Source organism: Cyanistes caeruleus, chromosome 13 (genome assembly GCF_971803275.1).
Source record: "Cyanistes caeruleus chromosome 13, bCyaCae1.hap1.1, whole genome shotgun sequence".
Taxonomy (NCBI): Eukaryota; Metazoa; Chordata; class Aves; order Passeriformes; family Paridae; genus Cyanistes; species Cyanistes caeruleus.
Window position 1 is genome coordinate 7,944,715 of NC_141713.1, and position 18,194 is coordinate 7,962,908.

General features: G+C 47.9%; 2 protein-coding genes across 3 annotated transcripts; one reads left to right on the forward strand and one right to left on the reverse strand.

The window, feature by feature from the left end:
• Positions 1-534: 534 nt before the first annotated feature.
• On the reverse strand, positions 535-6,661 carry PEX11A (peroxisomal biogenesis factor 11 alpha). Of its 2 annotated transcripts, none has more exons than XM_086849688.1 (3): positions 5,766-5,912; positions 5,153-5,268; positions 535-3,639 (listed from the first exon to the last, which is right to left on the reverse strand). In XM_086849688.1, the coding sequence occupies exons 1-3, from the start codon at positions 5,819-5,821 to the stop codon at positions 3,074-3,076; spliced, it is 738 nt and encodes a 245-aa protein (XP_086705814.1). In that variant the 5' UTR covers positions 5,822-5,912; the 3' UTR covers positions 535-3,073. The 2 variants fall into 2 exon arrangements, with proteins under 2 accessions (XP_086705814.1, XP_023789664.1); XM_023933896.2 differs by lacking the exon at positions 5,766-5,912 and adding an exon at positions 6,522-6,661 and having other exon boundaries at positions 544-3,639.
• Positions 5,794-17,533, forward strand: WDR93 (WD repeat domain 93). The gene is made up of 16 exons (XM_086849685.1): positions 5,794-6,107; positions 6,568-6,876; positions 7,613-7,808; positions 8,438-8,502; positions 8,741-8,819; positions 9,668-9,795; positions 11,287-11,374; positions 11,936-12,113; positions 12,315-12,382; positions 12,850-12,936; positions 13,240-13,371; positions 13,956-14,199; positions 14,865-14,925; positions 15,716-15,872; positions 15,984-16,185; positions 17,267-17,533. The coding sequence occupies exons 2-16, from the start codon at positions 6,616-6,618 to the stop codon at positions 17,376-17,378; spliced, it is 2,058 nt and encodes a 685-aa protein (XP_086705811.1). The 5' UTR covers positions 5,794-6,107; positions 6,568-6,615; the 3' UTR covers positions 17,379-17,533.
• The last annotated feature ends 661 nt before the right edge of the window (positions 17,534-18,194 follow it).

The following is an 18,194-nucleotide window of genomic DNA, read 5'->3' on the forward strand; positions in this document are numbered from 1 at the left end:
GACTCTCACTGCAGGGGGTAGGAGCTAACAGTGAGCTCAGTTTAATGGTTACCCTGGCTCCATGCCTTGCCACCTCTGCCTGAGATGTTACCCCTTGTTCCCTCCCTGAACTGGCATTTGTCATTAAACTATCACCACCCAAATGAAATGCTGTTTACAAGACACTGAAATGCAGGTGCCCCTGTCCCTTTCACCCAGATGGGCCCACAATGGCCATAAGGCTCCAGCCCTCACTGCTGGTACTCAAAGGCAGCTGATGGCAATTCCCAAAACACCACCTTGTTTCAGGGCATCCCAAGGATGCAGCTTCACCTGATACTCATGTATTTCTTAATGTTTTTGAAGCTGAAATTGTGATTCTAAATTAGCTGGATGAATCTGGCTGCCAATTAGCTTCTGCAAAATGAAAGCTCTAGAACCCAACCACAGGCAATGTCTTTTGAAGAGTGTCACCCTTCATAAAATTCAGCCATGGAATCCTCTCTCCTTCAGCATGTCTTTACACCACCTTCCAAGTTATACAGAGACACAGTGTCACACTCATTACAGTTTATTACTTATGTTCAAACATCTTGTTCTTACTCCAACTGCTGTATTAGAAACAGATACAAAAAAAGGCACTAAAAGGATTTTCTCCATATGATCACAATCCTATGGCTTCAGTCACATTATATTAAGGTACCTTAAATCACCAGCCTCCAGCTGGGGAGCAGAAGGCAAATATTTGTGCTTAACATCCAGTAAACAGAGGAACTTCTGCGTGTTCCAGCCTACATCATGGAGAATGGGACAGATAGGGCTGAGACAGGCTGAAAACTCAGCCCCCATTCCCCTCAATAAGGCTGTGCATGCTAATCCACACCAGGCCCTATGGGAGAAAAGTAAAAGCCTGGCTCAAGGCTTTCCACAGTGTTTGCCTGCAGGGCACAGGGAGGTGGAGACTGGGATACAATGGCTCTCCCTGAAAAGTGTAAGAGAGAAAGAGAAAGCAGTTGGCAAACCAGTGAAAGTATTTTGTGAAGTATTTTGCATCTGAGAGCTCCCCTGAGTAGAACTGAAGACACATTTTTAGCAATAAGATGGAATTCTGTAGACAAAAGCTGGTCAAACCTCCACTCTCAGATGATCAAGGCTCCTCTTCCTTTCTTCAAGGGGCTGCTACATACTGGGATAACTCTGACCAAGGTAGGGATGGATTCCACATTGCCAGGAAATGAAAGACAAATGGAGAAAAACCCCCCAAAAAAATCCATTGTCATAAAGGAGAGGAAGCCTAGAATATAGCCTATAATATATATTCCACACACAATGCTCCATTTTGGCCTGAACTGCCAGTATGCTCTACTTTAAGTCCTACTCATTTCCATATTAAAAAGAAGAGTTGCTGAAGGTCACATCTGGTCTTCAAACACAATTATCCTGCCCAGCAACCTCTTTATTTTCAAACACTTCATTGGCAGGCTATCACTTCATATTCAAACTGGAAGTAATTCCAAGCCCAATCACAACTTCAGGTAAACTGGAGCACTGCCTCACCTGCCTATTTAATTCCACATCCTTTGCCTTTTAATAAAGGAGACACATGTCTTTTAATTTTCTGTTTTTAGATAGCATCAGAAATAATAAGAGAGCACCTTGGTCCAGGTTAGAGTAGTCTGTTCATACCTCCTTGACAGATTAAACAAGGACTTCTTACACCAGGAAGCAGCAGAACACACAGGCCTAACTCTGAAGAAGAAATAAGTTAAATTTATCTTCTATATAACGTGCAGTTTTCTCTCAGATGGTGTCAACTCTGCAAAGTCAGGAGCAGCAAAAACTGCATGCCATGCTAGACAGCTGGACACAGCATTTCTCCTTTAACCCACTTACACTGCCAGTGAGGTCAGTGATAAACAATAACAGTTGCAGGGCAAGCACAAGGCATTTTCAAATGGTTGAACCCATTCAGCCAGAGAAGGAACACACAAGCAATCGTGTGCTCATGGGCAGGGAGGATAGGGAGCAACAGATAGGAAAGTCTACACCATGAATGCCCAAATCCAGTAAAAAGCTTTCTTCTGACACGAGGTTCTGATGTTATCATCACCAATTCCATTCTCTTCCCTCCTGGAGCTTACACAACTAGAAACACGTCCTTGCAGTTTTTCTGGCTCAAAGAGCTCTGAGCCAGGCTTCTCTCCTTAACTACATGTTCCAAACTCCTTATTAATGTCCTGGGGTGACTTTATGGTGCTTGTATCCCAAATCATCTGGAATTTTTCATGTAAAATTAAAAGAGGGAAAACAAGCTCCTTATCACAATATCATTAATGGAAAATAATTGTACTTGCAATTACAGGGGTTTGGGAGGTAATGTGCTGTCGTGCACCAAAGCCCTCAGCTGTGGCCTGCTGGAGCAGTCAGAGTCACTGGCCAACAGTCCTTGGCTCACAGTATCAAAGGAAACAAAGAAAGTGCAGATTTCTTGGGACAGGAGTTGGCACTCTGTAGGCTGCAGCTCCAGCATCCCCAGTGCACACACCACAGAGACCATTTCCAGGTACCATCACAGTGAACTCAGTGCCTGCAGGACAGAGGAGCTGTCAACCCAAACCCATAACAACACTCATCCCTGACTTCAGGCCACTTTAACTACAGCTTCTAACCTGCCATATCTCACTCTAGACAATCTGACTGTAGGGACCTTGGATTAGTGAATTAAAACTTTCCAGTGTAAACATGATTAGTGTAGTCATGAGTCATATACCTATTACATTTGCCTATGCAGCTATTTCACAACCCTGTATTAAAATAAAGGAATATTTTCTTATCTAGCAGCCAAGTTCCAAGTCCTTTTTGTCTGTGAAATATTATTTGGCCTTTTCATCTTTCCATTCCATCAGGGAGCGTGTTAGGGCACCAAACTCATCTGCAAAGGCACAGGGAAGGAAAAAGGGCAGAATTCACTTATTCAAAGGACAAAATTAATCTTGAGGTTATTTTAAGACATGTTCATTTGAAAGTGCCATATAAAGATAAAAATCTACCAGAGGATCAAAGCTCAAATACTATGCATCTCCTTTTATGCAGCTCACTGTTTCAGCTTCAGATGTGGGCTTGCTAATGTGAGGATGCCCACCAGGGAGGAGAGGAGGCCGCAGAAGCCAATCACTCCTGGGCTGGTCTTGTAGATTCCTAGTGTATCCAAAGGGCCTGAGAGATCACAGAGGTTCTTCACCAAGTCCAGCAGCACAGGAGGATTCCTTTTCAGTATCTGAAAGAGCTGGTGGAAAAAATTGTGCAAACCATCACTTTTCACACCACCTAGTTCCTCGCTGTGTTTCTGCCCAAAGGAATCCTCCTTTGTCTTCTCTTCCAGTGCAGCTTGTTCCAGCCTCCAGGAGATCTCATACCAGTCCCTGGCCAGGTTCATCAGGAGTGAGCAGTAGTAGCACTTGGTAGCCCAGTTGTGCCACTTGGATTTGTCGATGTGTGGCTGGAGCCCGACGCTCCTCAGCCACAGCACGGTGTCACACGTGAGGTACAGGGCCCGGCTCAGGTGCGAGGCCATCAGGCACAGGCGAGTAACCACGTCTGGCAGCTCTGCAGCTCTCCTGGCTGCCACCAAGGCATGCACCGTGTTGCCCAGTCTGAACACTGCAAGAAATCCCACAAAGGTTAGCACGGCCCGGCCTCACACAGAACTCAGCCTGCCACTGCCTGCGTGTGCATTTACAAAACTTGGAGGGCTTCGGGCATTTGAATGCTTAACCACTTCCTAGAATTAGTGAGGAAAGGGGTGTAAACATCTCAGTTCTGTGTAAACACCACCAGCCCAGGACCCACACATATTTTGTCAATAGCCAGGACTTGCAGCCTCTCTTGACAGTCCGTTCTTGCACCTGGGGGCCCTCTGGACCAGTATCATCCTTGGCTCTGCAGGAGCAAATAAAGAATACAAATAGAGCTTCTAACTTCAACTGTACATATCACTGGATTTTACTGCACTTTGAAGATGTTACTGCATTAATCCTGTTGAAACCATGAGATACTAGTTTCCTGTGTGCCTGTGAAAGCTGGTGATTCATGTGCTGAGCACAGAGACCAAAAGTCCCTCCTCAGTCATGAATCCGTCAGAGGCACATGTAGCTCCCTGCAGACTATGTGGAACAGTGTATTCCATTTCAAGCTACAACATATGGCAAACCTGATTTCACCTGCTGTACTGTTTGGGTTTTGGTCCCTGAATGTTAACGCAGTGTTATTCAAAACACTTTTTACACCCTGCTGCCTTGTCACAGTGACAGATGTTGACAGCACCAAGCCTGGTGCAACTACAAGAGCCCTGAATTTAGGCCTGATGGCTATTAGTGATTTATTTAGCAGAAGAACAAAAATTATGGCTATGCTGATAAAGCAATTGGCCTCCCCACTAGAAATTACTGTACTCTGGAGCTAATGGAATAATAAACAAATCCATGGCAATAGGATAGACTGGAATATTTGTCTCCTATGTTGCAGCTGATTCAGGATTGAGCAATTGACAAGTGGGTGGAAGATCAAGCTGAAAGCAAGTGATACACACATAGTAACAGTGTAACCATCGTGGATGCAACCGTGACACGGAATGGAGTGATGCAAGTGGTCAGGCAGTGCGAGAAGCAGGGAAGGTTATGTGATTTAGCACGGTATAAATGCTAAAGAAAATAAATATGTTAAGTAGGATATAAAAGCCATATTGAAGGATGGTCCTTCAGAGGTGATTTTGTGCAATGATGATCTTTTAACACTGGGCTGTCTCAACCCATCAGCTGGAAGGACTCATGAGCACACAGTGAGCCAGCCTCGCCTCTCAACCCTGGTCTGTCCTTGAACAGAGGATACAGTTTGGCCTCGACAACAGCTGACTGTTAACATATCCTTCTCATCCTTCCAGCATAATTCCAATCATCTAACTGGAGAGGAGGCTGGGGAAGTAAAAAAAGTCTGTTTGGCCCTACCTAGCCTGGCAAGCCATGGCAAGCATAAGGTCTATTGACAGTTTTGTAAATATACTAAAAGAGGTTTTGTGGCTCAAGGTGGGTTAACGACAGGAAACACAAGGCCAGCAGCTGTTTTACTGGAAGGAGCAAGTGAAAAAGTCTTATCCCTCTAGACACTGGGTACTTACTTTTCCGGCCAGAGCTCATGCTAGATTCCAACTGCTTGAGTTTCATTACCAGCTTCTTTTTATCGGCTTTATTCTCTATTAAATAGCTAAGCAACATGCATGTGTACTGAGTGGCTCTGGAAGGGAAAAAACGAGGAGAGGGGGACACAGGTGAGACACAGACAATCACAGGATGGCAGCAGCAGGACAGGTTTATTTCACAGAATCAGAATTGTCAGGGTTGGAAGGACCATGCAGTAGAACCCCACTGTCAAGGCAGGATCACCTGGAGCGGGTGACACAGGAACGTGTCCAGGTGGGTCTGGAATGTCTCCAGAGAGACTCCAGGACCTCCCTGGGCAGCTGCTCCAGCGCTCTGCCACCCGCAATGTAAAGAAGTTCTTCCTCCTGCTTAGGTGAAACTTCTCGTGGTTTAGTTTAGGGCCATTGCTCCTCGTCCTGTCGCTGGGCACCGCGGAAGGGAGCCCGGCACCATCCTCTGCCGGCCGCCTCGGAGCCAGGGCCGGGCTGGGCGCGGTGCCGGGGCCCGGCGGGACGGGCTGGCCGCGGGGCCGCTGACGGGGCCTGGTCGCTGCTGGGGGGTCCCGGGGAGGACGCCTGCCCCCACACTCACCGGAAGAGCTGGTCGCGGCCCTGGCTGCGGTTGGTGAAGTCCACGAAGCCCTCCATGGCTCGGCGGCACGGCGGGAGCAGCGCGGGGGCCGCGGCCGCTCCGCCCCGCCGCGCTCGGGCCCCGCCCCCTACGGAACTCTCCGCCGCGCGCCGCGTTCCCGGCCGGGCTGCGGCACCGAGGTGCCGTTACCACGGCAACCGTCTACAGCGGAGCGGCGGCGGTGTCACCCCCAAAAGCTTCCCCCTGCCGGGAGCCGCCGGCTGACGTGCGGAGGGTCCTGCTGGGAAAGCCGGAGGAGCCCGGCCCGACCCCTCGACCCTCGACCCCCGGCCCCGCTCCGAGGTCAGCCCGCTGTGAGGGGTGATGGCGGTGGGGTGCGCCCACCGCAGAGGTGAAGCTCGAAACCACCCGGTGGCTTGGAAATGAAGTATAAAACTTCCAGTGGGAACACCTGCTCTTAAAGTTAATCGCTGGGATTTTACCCGGGCCGAATAAGTCCATTTACGAAGAACAAGCTAATATTTTTGAATGCTTTGTCACAATTCTTACACAAGCTCGTGACAAAGTTTTTGGGCTCTCTTTACCTGTGGGCAGCCTGCAGATCCCTGTGTGGCTGAGATCCCCAGGGCAGGACAACATCCCCGGGAAACAGGGGCGATACCAGGAGAAATGAGCCGTACAGAACAGGGTTGGTCTGGCTATCAATACTGAAAGGAACCTCCCTTAGATATCTTTAATCATCTCTTCCCCCATTACCTCATTAAAAAAAGTATTGAAGGACTCCTCATTCTTCTGCATCCAGGGTGATTCCTGCGTCCGCGGTGCAATTTGCACCTGGAAGGGGAGAACCATGGCGGTGAATACCTGGAAGCATCCCCTGGGCATTCCTCCACCATCTGAAAAGGACTGGCCAAAGGAAGACGAGGATTTCTTCCTGCTGGATCCTGATCGAAAGCGTGATGTGCTGCCGCAGCCCTTCAGGATGATCAACAAACTGGTGATGCAGGTTTTTGAGAGTGCTATGGAAATCATTGAAAGAAGGGAGATGCTCCGAGAAGCACAAAAACTAAAGGTCCAGCCCCAAAAATGCTTTCCTACAGCTGAATTCCAGGTACAGAACCTCTCCCAGCAGAGACAGCATTAACCCCCATAGCAGATTTTGTCATTCTTCTGTTCATGACCTTCCTCAGAATGTATCACCATCTCACTTGTTCAGCTTAAAAGCCTGCAGCTCCTAAGCTTGTCTGACAGGTTCTGCTTCCCACTCAACTATCACACCTCTCTGAAAAGAGAGAACCAGGTATTAAACACTAAATTCACCTTCTGCTTCCCAGGCTGGCTCCACCCTTGTTTGAGGAGAAGATAATTAGTCAGTAGCACACAAGTTGGCAAGCTCAGCTCTGTGTTATGGTGAATACTCCAATGGGAGCACCGTGAGCAGAATGACAGCGCTGCCTTCCCCATTATTATGTGGGGGTGTCCAGGAGGATATTCTGGTGTCTGCTGGTGTTCTGTGATTGCCTGGAGGAGTTCAGCATCCCATCACAGCTCTGCACTGGATAGGAAGGGCTGAATGCTCCTGAGTTCTTGGCCTTTAAAGCCCCTTCTGTTTGTGGGAAGGGGAAAGGCGGGAGAAAACTTTCTCATTCCTAACACAGACCAATCTCTGTGACAGAGATGAGAGACTCTTCCCTGCTCTTGTGGGGAAAGAATGTGTCAAAATGTTTCCCTTGTAGAATAAATCATCATTTTCTGGTGAAAAGGCCAGGAAAATATCGTTAGTACGGCTGATGTACTCTGCTGTGAGAAATCAGTTGGGTACACTCATCTATTCTATTTTTTGGTAGGTAAATGAAAGAGCCAATTGCCTTGCAGTGTCTGGAAAATACGTCTTTGTTGGTCTGTCTGTGGGTCTGACTGCTTTCAACACGTGTGACTTCAAGGACGTCTGTGCTTGGGATGCAGCCAAGACAGAGATCTGTGCCATCCATGCCTTGGATTTGGGGAAAGAGTGCCATGTCCTGCTTGCTGTGGATGAAATGGGTTAGTGTGACGTGGATTTCCCTGCCCTAGCTGGGGATTAAACGTGCTCTGGAGCTGAATTGGCAGCTGTGCTACAGAGCACTGCTAGATCAGGAGGAGCATTAGGGTGGCTGAGAAGTTTCCTAGAAATCCCTGCAGAGAGGGTGTTGGATAGCTAACAGATTGTAGGATGACAGAGAGGCCTTAGGGCCTTGTGATTAGCAGAGGGTGTGGGTTTGGTGGCCTTTCTGTGCAGCAGAGGCAGGTGCAGAGCTGAGGGTGAAGTACAGTAAAGTTTAGGAGCAGCTTGGGCTGGGCATAAAGAACTATTGCTCGGTATGACCTCCTGCCTGTGACCTGTTCCTGCACCTGTATTAGTTTGTTGGTTCATCCCAAAGCTGTCAGTTCTGGCGGAGACACCTTTCAGACTGGCTTATCCATCTCTGTGCACAATCAAATGCTTACTGATGCTGGTATAAGGAAGCCAGCAAATGTTTAGTGCTGGAAACAGTGGGATATTGTTCCTTGGGCCCAGGAAGTAATGTAATCCTGTTCATTCTCCTGCATCTTGTAACAGCCATCTCCCAAGAGCATGGCTAACATTCATTCACTTTTCTCTCCCTCCAGCTACTTCTATATTTCTGTTTCAGGGCTTGCCTGGCTCTTCTGCTTTCACAAGGAAAGCTTCCTGCTTGTTAAAATCCTGAATGAAGTGGTAAGTACTGAGCTAATTCCATAGAGCCGGGCACAGGCTGGGAAGTAATCAATCATGAGGAGTACCAGTTGCCCTCAGAAATTTATTCATAGGCAGTAGCACTCCAAGACTGCTGCCCAATATTTATCTTTGTTCTTCCAACCATCTGCCTGGCCTTCAGCCTGCTGAGAACTGTGTAAGGCCATGGAGCTCTGAATCAGTGATCTTGCTTTGATGCCAGCCTGTTTTTCCTTGGCAGGAGGACATCAGCCAGAGAAGCACTTGTGTGGAGGTGGTGCTGCCCCGAGGAGGTGATTATGCAGGAATCCTGCTGCAAGGCAAGTGCAGGAACATGCTGTGTTTGGAGACTCTTGTGTTCTAACTGAGGGGCAGCAGCAATGTTTTTAGAGTGCTGCAAGTGGTCTGGGTACCCAGGGATCCTGTTTTAACCTTCCCAGTTCCTCCTCCGTCTTAAGGGGCGTCCCCTGCCACTCCCTGTCCCTTCCACAGCTCTTGGTGAGGATCAGGACTGACCCCAAAAGAGAGCTGTCTGGAACTGGTCAGTGCAGTCCCCAGCTCCCAAGAGGCTTGGTGAAAGCAGGTTTCCCTCTCTCTAGAAACACCAAACTCAGTTCTTCCTCTGGTTTGTTGTGGCTCACTTTTACACTGGAAAGATGTGGACCTGAAGAATTACTGAAGAATTTTCTCTGCAGATATAGGTCAGAGAGCATAGAGAACCTCTAAAAACACTACAAGAAACTCCTTATTACAATGTTCTTCTGTTTCATGGCAGCTGAATCCATGGCAGGGAGGTTTTCCAGACCTATGTTTGGTGGAATCTTCCTGGACACATGCTGAGAATGAGACATAATAGCAGAGAACTAATTGAGAGCATGTCTCACTTTCTACTCTGCTGCTCAGAGGGTACAAGTCAGGTTCTTACTGAGTAGATTTATGGAATTTCTTTGGTGGATGTGGGACCTTGAGGAGTTCAGCTGGAGGCTGAGGTGTCAGTCCAATCAAGCATGTCAGGCCTTAAGTGGGAGGAGAGGTGGGCTTCATGGACTTCACAGAGATTTTATATTTCAAAAAATACACAAATCTTTTTATAAGGATAAAAGAGGCTTCTTGCCTGAAAGACATTTGCTCCTCATTTCCAATTGCTTAATATGGTTTCCCAATGCAGACAGCACAAAAGCTTGGCTGGAGATCTACCAATTGCCTAAAGATTCCTGGCTGACAGAGATGGAAAAGAATGCAGGAGCTGCAGAAGAGCTGGCTTGCAGTGAGAGGAGGTCAAGCTGCTCACCTGAGGTACAAAACAGTTCCATCTCCCTCTGTGCTATTTTCTCTTACGCCTTTTTGCCCACAGCTCTTCCCCCAAGCCTGGCTGCTGCAGTGACAGCAGGACACAGCCTGAACACTCCTGTTGGCCTGAGGGGATGGTGTGTGTGTGTCTGCAGCTGCTGCAGCCGCCCATCTCACATTTCATAAGGCCTTTGTGCTATTGGGACATGTTTACTGTCCCAAGACAGGCTTTCCAAAGATTCCCCTGGTCCCAGGGTTAATACTCCTACTGCCCCTCCCTGAAACTGGCAGCTCATTTCTCAGCAGTGTTGCTCCATCTGAGGGGCCCTGTGTAAGGGTATTCCCACAGGCCTTCTCCCTTGTGTTACTGGGGGAAGGTGAAGAGTGGGAATAAGGCAGGATTCTTCTGTTTGGGAGTCTGGCCCTGAAGCAGGGTTTGTGTTTGAGATGATATACAAGAGGAGGCTGGTGGGGTCACAGACTCACCCACCTGAGCAGGGCAGAGTCTCTCTGCCTGTGTGCACTAACCACTGTCAGCTCTGGTTCCTTGGCAGGAAACAGAGGAGCTGCATGGAGACAGTTCTGCAGAGATGGTCACTGGCCTCAGTGACTGTCCTCAGATGTCATGGGGAATTTGAAATGCTGAGTCAGTCCTTAACCCTCCCCTTCATCACTTTCACCCTGCTGGATTTCACCTCTTAGCACACAGACACCTCCTGCCCAGCACCTTGAACTAACCCCCTGTGACAGCAGCCTCCTAACTCTTTCCTCTTCCTTCAGCAAAGACTTTCCTGGACATTTAAGAGAGAACTGCTTCTCAGCCTTGTCCTCAAACAGGGCAAACACCCTGCTTAACTTAGTGAAGCCAAAACCAAGCACTCAAGCATTCTCTCTTTGCTGTTTCTATGCAAACTATCCAAGTTCCTGCCCCTTCCTTCTCAGGCGTGGCTGATTATTAAGCCAGACCTTTTCTGTTTAGCCCAATGGCAATGTGTGTGGGGTGGTGGTGGGCACACACTGATGTTGGCCCCCATTACAATTTTCTTTTCCCAGGCAAGCATATAAGTGACCTCCTCCAGTCCTGGGCTCTGTAAAGTAAAATCTGGTTCTTGCTTTCAGGAGACACTCTTCAACCTTTAGTCCTGCTTATTTTTTTTTTCCCTTTTCATTTTTCTCCCTTTATTTTCTGAGCATTGCTGTGACTCACACAGGCCTGTGCTGCAACAGGAATAATTGAGAGATGGCACAAAAACAGGAGTCTGGGCAGGACATCCTTGTAATGTAGTTGAGAAAGTAGTGATGCCTTCAAGCTTCTGTGTTTTGGCGTGAAGAATGAGCCCAAACCCAGAATCTCCCAATCAGTGCCAGCCAATCTTTGAATAGACAAAGGAGTTTTTCCTTAATTTTTTAGGGACCATTTTATTCCTGTGAACAGGTGAAAACTCATCAGTGTAGCACACACAACACAGTTCTCAGGTGGGCACTTTTCTGTTGTAGGAGCTCCCTGTGTCTGCAATCCAAGCTGACATAGAGCTGGATCCGCCTGTGCTGGTGCTGACAGTGAGGCCACCCAAACCCATAACAGGTCAGGACTGATTCTGTAGGTGCAGCCTGTTTCAGGTGGAAAAGGAATCATGGCCCCTAAAAATACAGAACAGGTCAGAAAGTTTCAGTAACCTGATCCCTGGTCCTTTCTGAACTGTCTTTCTAGTTACATGTCTCCTGCAGTGGGAGTTGCTTCCTCCCAGACCGTCTCACATGTCACCTTTGCCAGCACAAAATGAGTGTCTCAGAGTGGGTGTCATACACCCTTGGCTTTAGTGTCACTGGGGAGGGAGGAGGCTGCTTCCTAAATCTAGCAGCACCCCTGGGTCATCACTCTGAGTCCTGGACTTAGAGAAAAATGCCAAGGATGAGGAGAGGACAGACTATGCTGGGAAAGTGCCACAGAAAGGCAAGGTGAGTGGGGTCCTCAGAAGTCCCTGAATTCAAATACTGGAAAATGGAAAGTGGTGTGGAAAGTCCTGCACAAGATAAAGTGTTTTCTTCTTCAAGACCAAGCCACCCCCAAATGCCTTGACAGTGTTTGCTTCACGGTTTCTGCTTCTCCAGGGCTGTGCCTTTTCCCTTTGTGTTCCCAACCCAGGCACGAATTTTAAAGACCCTTTGGATGCCTTGAAGAAAGTGGATGATGGCAGTATGCTTGGCTTGGGGTACAACCACTTAATCAAGGATTCCCAGTGGGAGCTGCAGGAAGCAATCTTCCGTAGCACTTACCAGGAGTATCTGGAGGCTGAGGGTGTGGTCAAGGAGGACATCCCCAGGTGAGTGGGAGCACCAACCAGGATTCAGTCCATGAGTCATCCACACAGGGCACTGAGCTGTGCAGATGCAAGCCTCTGTTTTAGCTTTGCTTCCTTCATCCCAAGGCATCAGGGCAGGTGGCTGGAGCCATTCCAGGTCTTGTCATACTGCTGCCTACTTACCCAAGCCTTTCTGATACATATATATCTTCCTTTTTTCAGATATGCTACCTTTCATTTCCTCCTTCCTAGTCGGATCCTGATGGGACCAGAAATGGAAGTACAGCCAGGTAATCCAAATGGACAAAAAACTGTTAATCTGTGAAGCACAGTCATTACAGGACATTGAGCTCCAGTGAGAGCTCAGTGGGTCTGGCTTGTATCCACTCTGTAAGTTCCATGTCCAAGGACATAAACCTGGGTAAAACTGTCAGCCCTAAGACTTATAAGCCCATTACTGGCATGGAGTAAAAAAACTTATATTTTAAAAAAACCCCACAACCTCTCCCCTGAAAAAAAACCACCCCAAATCAAAACAACTCCCCAAAAAACAAAAAAGGAGGCATATAGTCAAGATTTAAAAAAAACTCAAACAAATAAAGGGAGTTCTGGTTTAGTTTCTGTGTGAGTAGAATTTCTATCAGGAGTACCATGAAAGCTCTAATGAGAGCTTTCTAATGGCGTTTTGATGTCCTGGATTGTTCCTTTCTTTGTCCTCAGTCTTCTTCTCTTTTTGTCATCCCCTTCTCTGTACCAGACATTCCAGTTGGCATCGGTGTGCATTGGGATGGAAACCACAATTTCTGCTTGTACTTACTTAACCATTCACTCAAGGAAAAAGTGGGTAAGAAAGTTTTGCTTTCTCTAGCAGAGCACTCTGTGGGGAGTGGGATTGTTCTGTGGCCAGGGGCTGTCATTCTGCCAGGTCTTCATGATTCAGGGAAATGAAGAATTGGGAGGAAAGCTGTCTCATATCTTGTGGGTTAGGCTGGCATTTGGATTGTGGGGCTCTGTGTTGCACAGACTGGCTGTGATTTTAGTGAAGCCACTCTGCAGAATGGTGCATGTTTAACAGGCAAAATGCATACTAGTACTATGTGAGAGAATGTTCTGCACCTTCTTACAGTCTTCATGCCATTCTGTTTAGATTCAGATCTGAAACCTGATGTTGTGTGGCCATGTGCAGCTCCCATTGCCTGCTCGGCTGTCAGTTCCTGCTCCAGGTACCTGGCACTGGCTGGTGAAGATGCAACAATAACTATTTGGGATAAACACCTAGGTGAGCTTGCCCTTTGGGACTGTGTATTGACATCACTGTGGATAATTTTAAAAGAAATTATTAATTTATATTATTAATTATTATTAATTATTATATTAAAAGTTAAATAAATGTATTTTAGAGGCACCTTTGCCTATGAGTTTGAGGCTCAGATTTAGTGTGAATAAAGGGCTGGTGGTGAGTTTACGGGGAAATCTGAAAATAGTTTGGATTCAGTCATCTATTGGATGCTTGGCCAGAAGTTGCCAGCACAGCATGACTGCCCTGGCCCTTGCAGAGCCACCCCCATCCAGGGCAGTGCAGGGACTGGAACAGCTGCAGCGAGGACTGATGACAGTCTTGCCCCGAGGCTGTGAGACAGTGACAGTCACTGCTTTGCCACTGCACTCTAAGATCATTTTTGAGACTGTTGTGTCATCACAGTTCAGGCTGCCATCACTGCTAGTGTCATCCTGCCATGATGCAGGGACTCTCCTGGCAGAATAATCTTCTGCCATCTGCTTGTTCTCCCTCTGAGCAGGCCACACTCCAAACAAAGCTTTGCTGGGATAAATTATCAGTTCCTTTTTTTCTTCCTTCCTCAGGATATCCACTGTCTGTGGCTGCCATTCTAGAGGAACGTTTCATCCGTAGCATCCACTTTCTGTGTGGTTCTCCAGCTGCCAGTGATGAGACAGATCCTGTCTGTTGTGGTGCAGATCCTGCCTGCTGTGGTGCAGGTCCTGTCTGTCCCATCATACAGCTTCTAGTGCTGTGTACAGACAGCTCTTTCTATTTGGTGAAAGCACCTATGGCTGGGAAGTCCAGCATCACACTCCTGGCAGACAGGTGAGGTAGACTCCAGCTGAAGAAGCCATGGTTTTAGTGGTCAGGTCTAAGGGGGAGCCCCAGATTTCTGTGGAGTGAAGAACTTCCTACTGTTTTTACCCAGATGGCTCTGCCATGCTGCTGTCAGCAGCAAGTGTAGTTTTACTAGTGTTAAAATTCAATGGTTTGCCAGAATTAGGGGTGTTTCTGGGTTCTTCTGTGCACCAGAACACAAATACTTCTAGCACAACTCCAGGGTTGATATTGAATTGTTTGTGTCTCTGCTGGGTAGCTAGGAGAATTTTTATTTCCCTCTTCTGCCCTTAACAGAATACCATCCCCATGGAAGTCAGAATAAACATTTCTTGCCGTTTTTCTATCATTTTTGTGGTCACTTACCCCCTTGGTTGGAGGAGGAGGAAGGAAGCTGCTGCTGTGAAGATGCTGGGTTCATGCCTCCCTGCCAGGCAGGGATTTGTATCTCCAATGTAGCTCCCACAGGTTTGCACAGGGATGGCCTCAGGGGTTCCTGCCCAGGAGGAGGCAGGCTTTATCTCTATAAAAAAGGGGCCTGGCTGGGACTTTTTGCCAGGCAGTGTGCCACAAATTGCCACTGTCATTATCACAGCCTCTCAGTATGTGCCAGGTACATGCAACAGCAGCATAAACCTGTATCTCTTTTACAGGCCTGAAAATCCAAATCTCACTGTCAGTGCAGTGGTGCCTGTCCTGGCCTTCCCCAGCTCAGTGAGTATTACTGCCAGCTCTTTTAACATCTGGTGGGAACACATATCCAGCTGTGCTGGGACCTTGTTTCCATCAAGGACAGAAACTGTGTGCCTAGAAGATAACGAGCAGAGCAATCAGATATGGCTCTTGCCTCACACCCTTTCCCAGCCTTCAAAATATTTTTAGCATGAAGACCAGTTCCAGGTCTGTGTGTAGCTGGTAATGCTCAAAGGATTTCTCTTCCATGATTTTACTCAGTATCCTCTTGCACTTGTGCCCTCTGTCCACTGAGGTGCACATGGACAAGCACAGCTGGAAGGTGTGAGGGTTCAGCCATGAAGCTTCAGACATCAGGGTCAAATATGAGAGGGCATCCTGGGGAGGAAGTTACAAACACAAGTTCAGCCAGACATTACAAGTGGCCTCAGAAAGTTTGCAGGCATGGGGAGGAAAGGACTAAAAGCCATTCACCACAGCAGCCATGCAGAAGGCTGGATCTAGCTCATTTCTAATGTGCCCTGTTGCCCTTTTCCAATCCCAACCTCCAGCATTTTCAGTCCAAGTTCCATCAACCCACAAGACATGAGACAGCTGTCCTCCCAATTCTTCATTTCCCTGAATCATGAAGACCTGGCAGAATGACATCCACAGAACACGCCCAGTCCCCTTCATCTCTGTCACCTTATGACTGTGGGGCAGGCAAAGAAAACAGCATCATAGGATGTGAAGTCCTGGATGTCATCTCATGTCCTTTACACAAAATGTTTTTTACTTCTTTTACATCTACATGTCAATTTTGCTGCTTCAGGTCCTGATCTTCTCCTGGGATGGCACAGTGTCCCTGATGAACACGGACACATCACAGGCTGTTTACTGCTTCTGCACTCCACCTTCTCATGCTGTAGCACCCCCCTGGCAGCCAGTGTTCACAGTGGATAGTGTGAACTGCTGCTTGCTGCTCCGAGGTGGGTGACACCTTGGGCTGGTCACAGATACACCACCACTGGGTGCATTCAGCTGTGCACTGATCCTTGCTAGCTCTTATCCTGATGCTCACTGTTCTTGTCTCTGTCTAGGAGATGAGCAGCAGCAGGTAGATGATCGGTTCCAGAGCAAAGCCACTCACAGCACCATCTTCGTTTTTGACTTCAACTCCTACCCACTGAAGGAGGCTTTCCCAAAGAAACCAGATTTGCCTCTCAAACCCTTGCAGGAACTGCAGTGGTTTGAGAGGTGTAACATTTTCCTACATGATAGGTTTCACTTTCTGCCTGAGAGGTAAGTGCACCTGCATTATTGTAAGCTGTGGTGCTGCTGAGTTCAGACAAGGTCTCACCCTGGAGTTTCTGGGTTGTTCTGTGCACTGTGAGAGATTTGTGTCTGGGTAAGGTTGGTGTTCAGGCAGCTGGATTCCTGACAGCCACCCAGAACCCTTCCTCCTCTCCCTTCTGTCCCTCCTAGAACATCTTCAGCTGTAAGTTAGGATGCAAGTTCAAATGTGTTTTTGTGCAACACAGTTTGTGCAAGCTTGTCAGGGAGTATGATCCTCATGTGTTTGTGTCTTCCTTTATATCCTACAGCCAGGCAGAGCTGGGATCTCTTTGTATCTCTCTCGACCCCTTCATTCCCGGGTTCATGTGATGTTTAAGTAGGTTTGTGCTGGAGGTCCCTTGGTTTGAGAAGGTCCCCGGCAGCCCGGGGATGGTGCATTGCGTCGATGCCGTCATTAGATGGCACTGCGACATCTCCTTTTGGACATCTTTTCCTTGAATTCTGTTGGAAACCTGGAGCTAGATCCGTGTCAGTGTTTTGTATCTTTTCACTATGCTTTAATTCTCCAGTTTGAAACGAAACAGGTGGGTGCAGGTGTGTGTGACATAGCACATATTACCTGGTAGCCCTCCCTAATTCCTTGCCTCCAGGGTGAATCCTGTGGAATTTTCTGGCTAGTTAAGTGCAGAAAAGTTCCATCCTATGCTACCAACCAGCAGTTCTGTCCCTCCTTCTCAAATGGCTGGAGGGGAGACCCTTGTCTGCCTTATACCAGAAAACTGGGGAGTCACCACCTCCAGGGATATCTTACTCCCTGGGAATGAGAGCTGAAGCCAGAGTAGTGCAAATACAACTGCAGTGAGACCTGTGTCCACAGAGAACTAGAGACAATTGAAATTCAGAGGTCCTTGCTGTCAGGAACTTGAGTATTGATTGGCATGAGGGAATCACTGAGGACTTTTGGACACAGGAAGCAGAACTGCTTAATTGGTAGTGAGCCCCAGGGGCCCTTGGGGATGTTGTCTGAGCACTGGGGGAATGTCAGGGACTGCTTTTGTTTTAACTACCCTTACTCCCCCTTTTTTAGGCAGCAGATACTGCTGGAAATGGAGGAGCAGGAATACTGGGATTGTCTGCAGGCACAAGCAGCTGCCATGGACAAAGAGAGAGAGAAAGTGAAGGGAGGGAAGAAGCAGTAAGCCAGCATTGCATGCTGAGGGCTGGGCTCATGATCCAGCATCGACATTTGGATAGACACTCTTGCAATCATCTCTGTCTCAGAGACCTGGAGCATCAGAGCAATCTGGTATGTTACAGTAATACAGTGGACCTTAATAAAGCCTTTTCTCCATTAGAAGTCTCTTGCTCTTCATAGGATTGGCAGTTCATCAGACTCTGATTTTCTGTCCTTGTGTCCTGGAGCTCACCAGTGGGTGTCATTTTCTGCTCCTACCCAGACGAGCAGCCATCAGCATCTTTGTTCTTAACCAGAAACCTGGTCCTTTCAAAGGAGACAGCAAAATGGCTGTGGAGTTGTCTTCCCTCAAAGCATTGCAGAGCTGAGCATCAGTGACACTGCAGAGTGTGACAGGCCTGACATGGGATGTTCTGCAGTTGTTTCTCTTGACTCCAAAGCAGGCAGTTTTGGGACAAGAATGCTTAAGAATTGCAACATGGAAAGCCCATGAGAAAACTTCAGCCATTTTACAACTGATCAAGCTTCCAGGATGACTGCCTAACCCCCAAAGAATCTGAAAAATCTCCCAAGAACTACTCCAATCTGTGTGTAAGGGGGACACTTTTCCCCTCCCTCAGGTCTCCCTCTAGTGCCTCCCAAAAAGCTCAAGAGAGCACCAATGCAGGGTGCCAGGGACTCGGCACAGGCTGTGCTGTGTAGATGCTCCCATGCCAAGATCCCATTTCAGTTTTTCACAGCAAGTTGTCTTGTTTTGGGCTGAGTTTTGATGAGAGATTTCAGCTCATCCTCTGGAAGTAAAGCCAGCCAATCTGTTGGG

What these genes read in the sequence shown, in the direction of transcription:
- WDR93 (XM_086849685.1), top strand. Translation starts at nt 6,616, where the DNA reads ATGGCGGTGAATACCTGGAAGCATCCCCTGGGCATTCCTCCACCATCT. An exon ending in TTCCTACAGCTGAATTCCAG is followed by an intron (nt 6,877 to 7,612) that starts GTACAGAACCTC and finishes ATTTTTTGGTAG; the next exon opens with GTAAATGAAAGAGCCAATTG. An exon ending in TTTCACTTTCTGCCTGAGAG is followed by an intron (nt 16,186 to 17,266) that starts GTAAGTGCACCT and finishes CCCCTTTTTTAG; the next exon opens with GCAGCAGATACTGCTGGAAA.
- PEX11A (XM_023933896.2), bottom strand. Translation starts at nt 6,661, where the DNA reads ATGGTGGAGGAATGCCCAGGGGATGCTTCCAGGTATTCACCGCCATGG. An exon ending in TCAATACTTTTTTTAATGAG is followed by an intron (nt 5,269 to 6,521) that starts GTAATGGGGGAA and finishes TTTCCCTTCCAG; the next exon opens with AGCCACTCAGTACACATGCA. An exon ending in CATGAGCTCTGGCCGGAAAA is followed by an intron (nt 3,640 to 5,152) that starts GTAAGTACCCAG and finishes GATTTCTTGCAG; the next exon opens with TGTTCAGACTGGGCAACACG.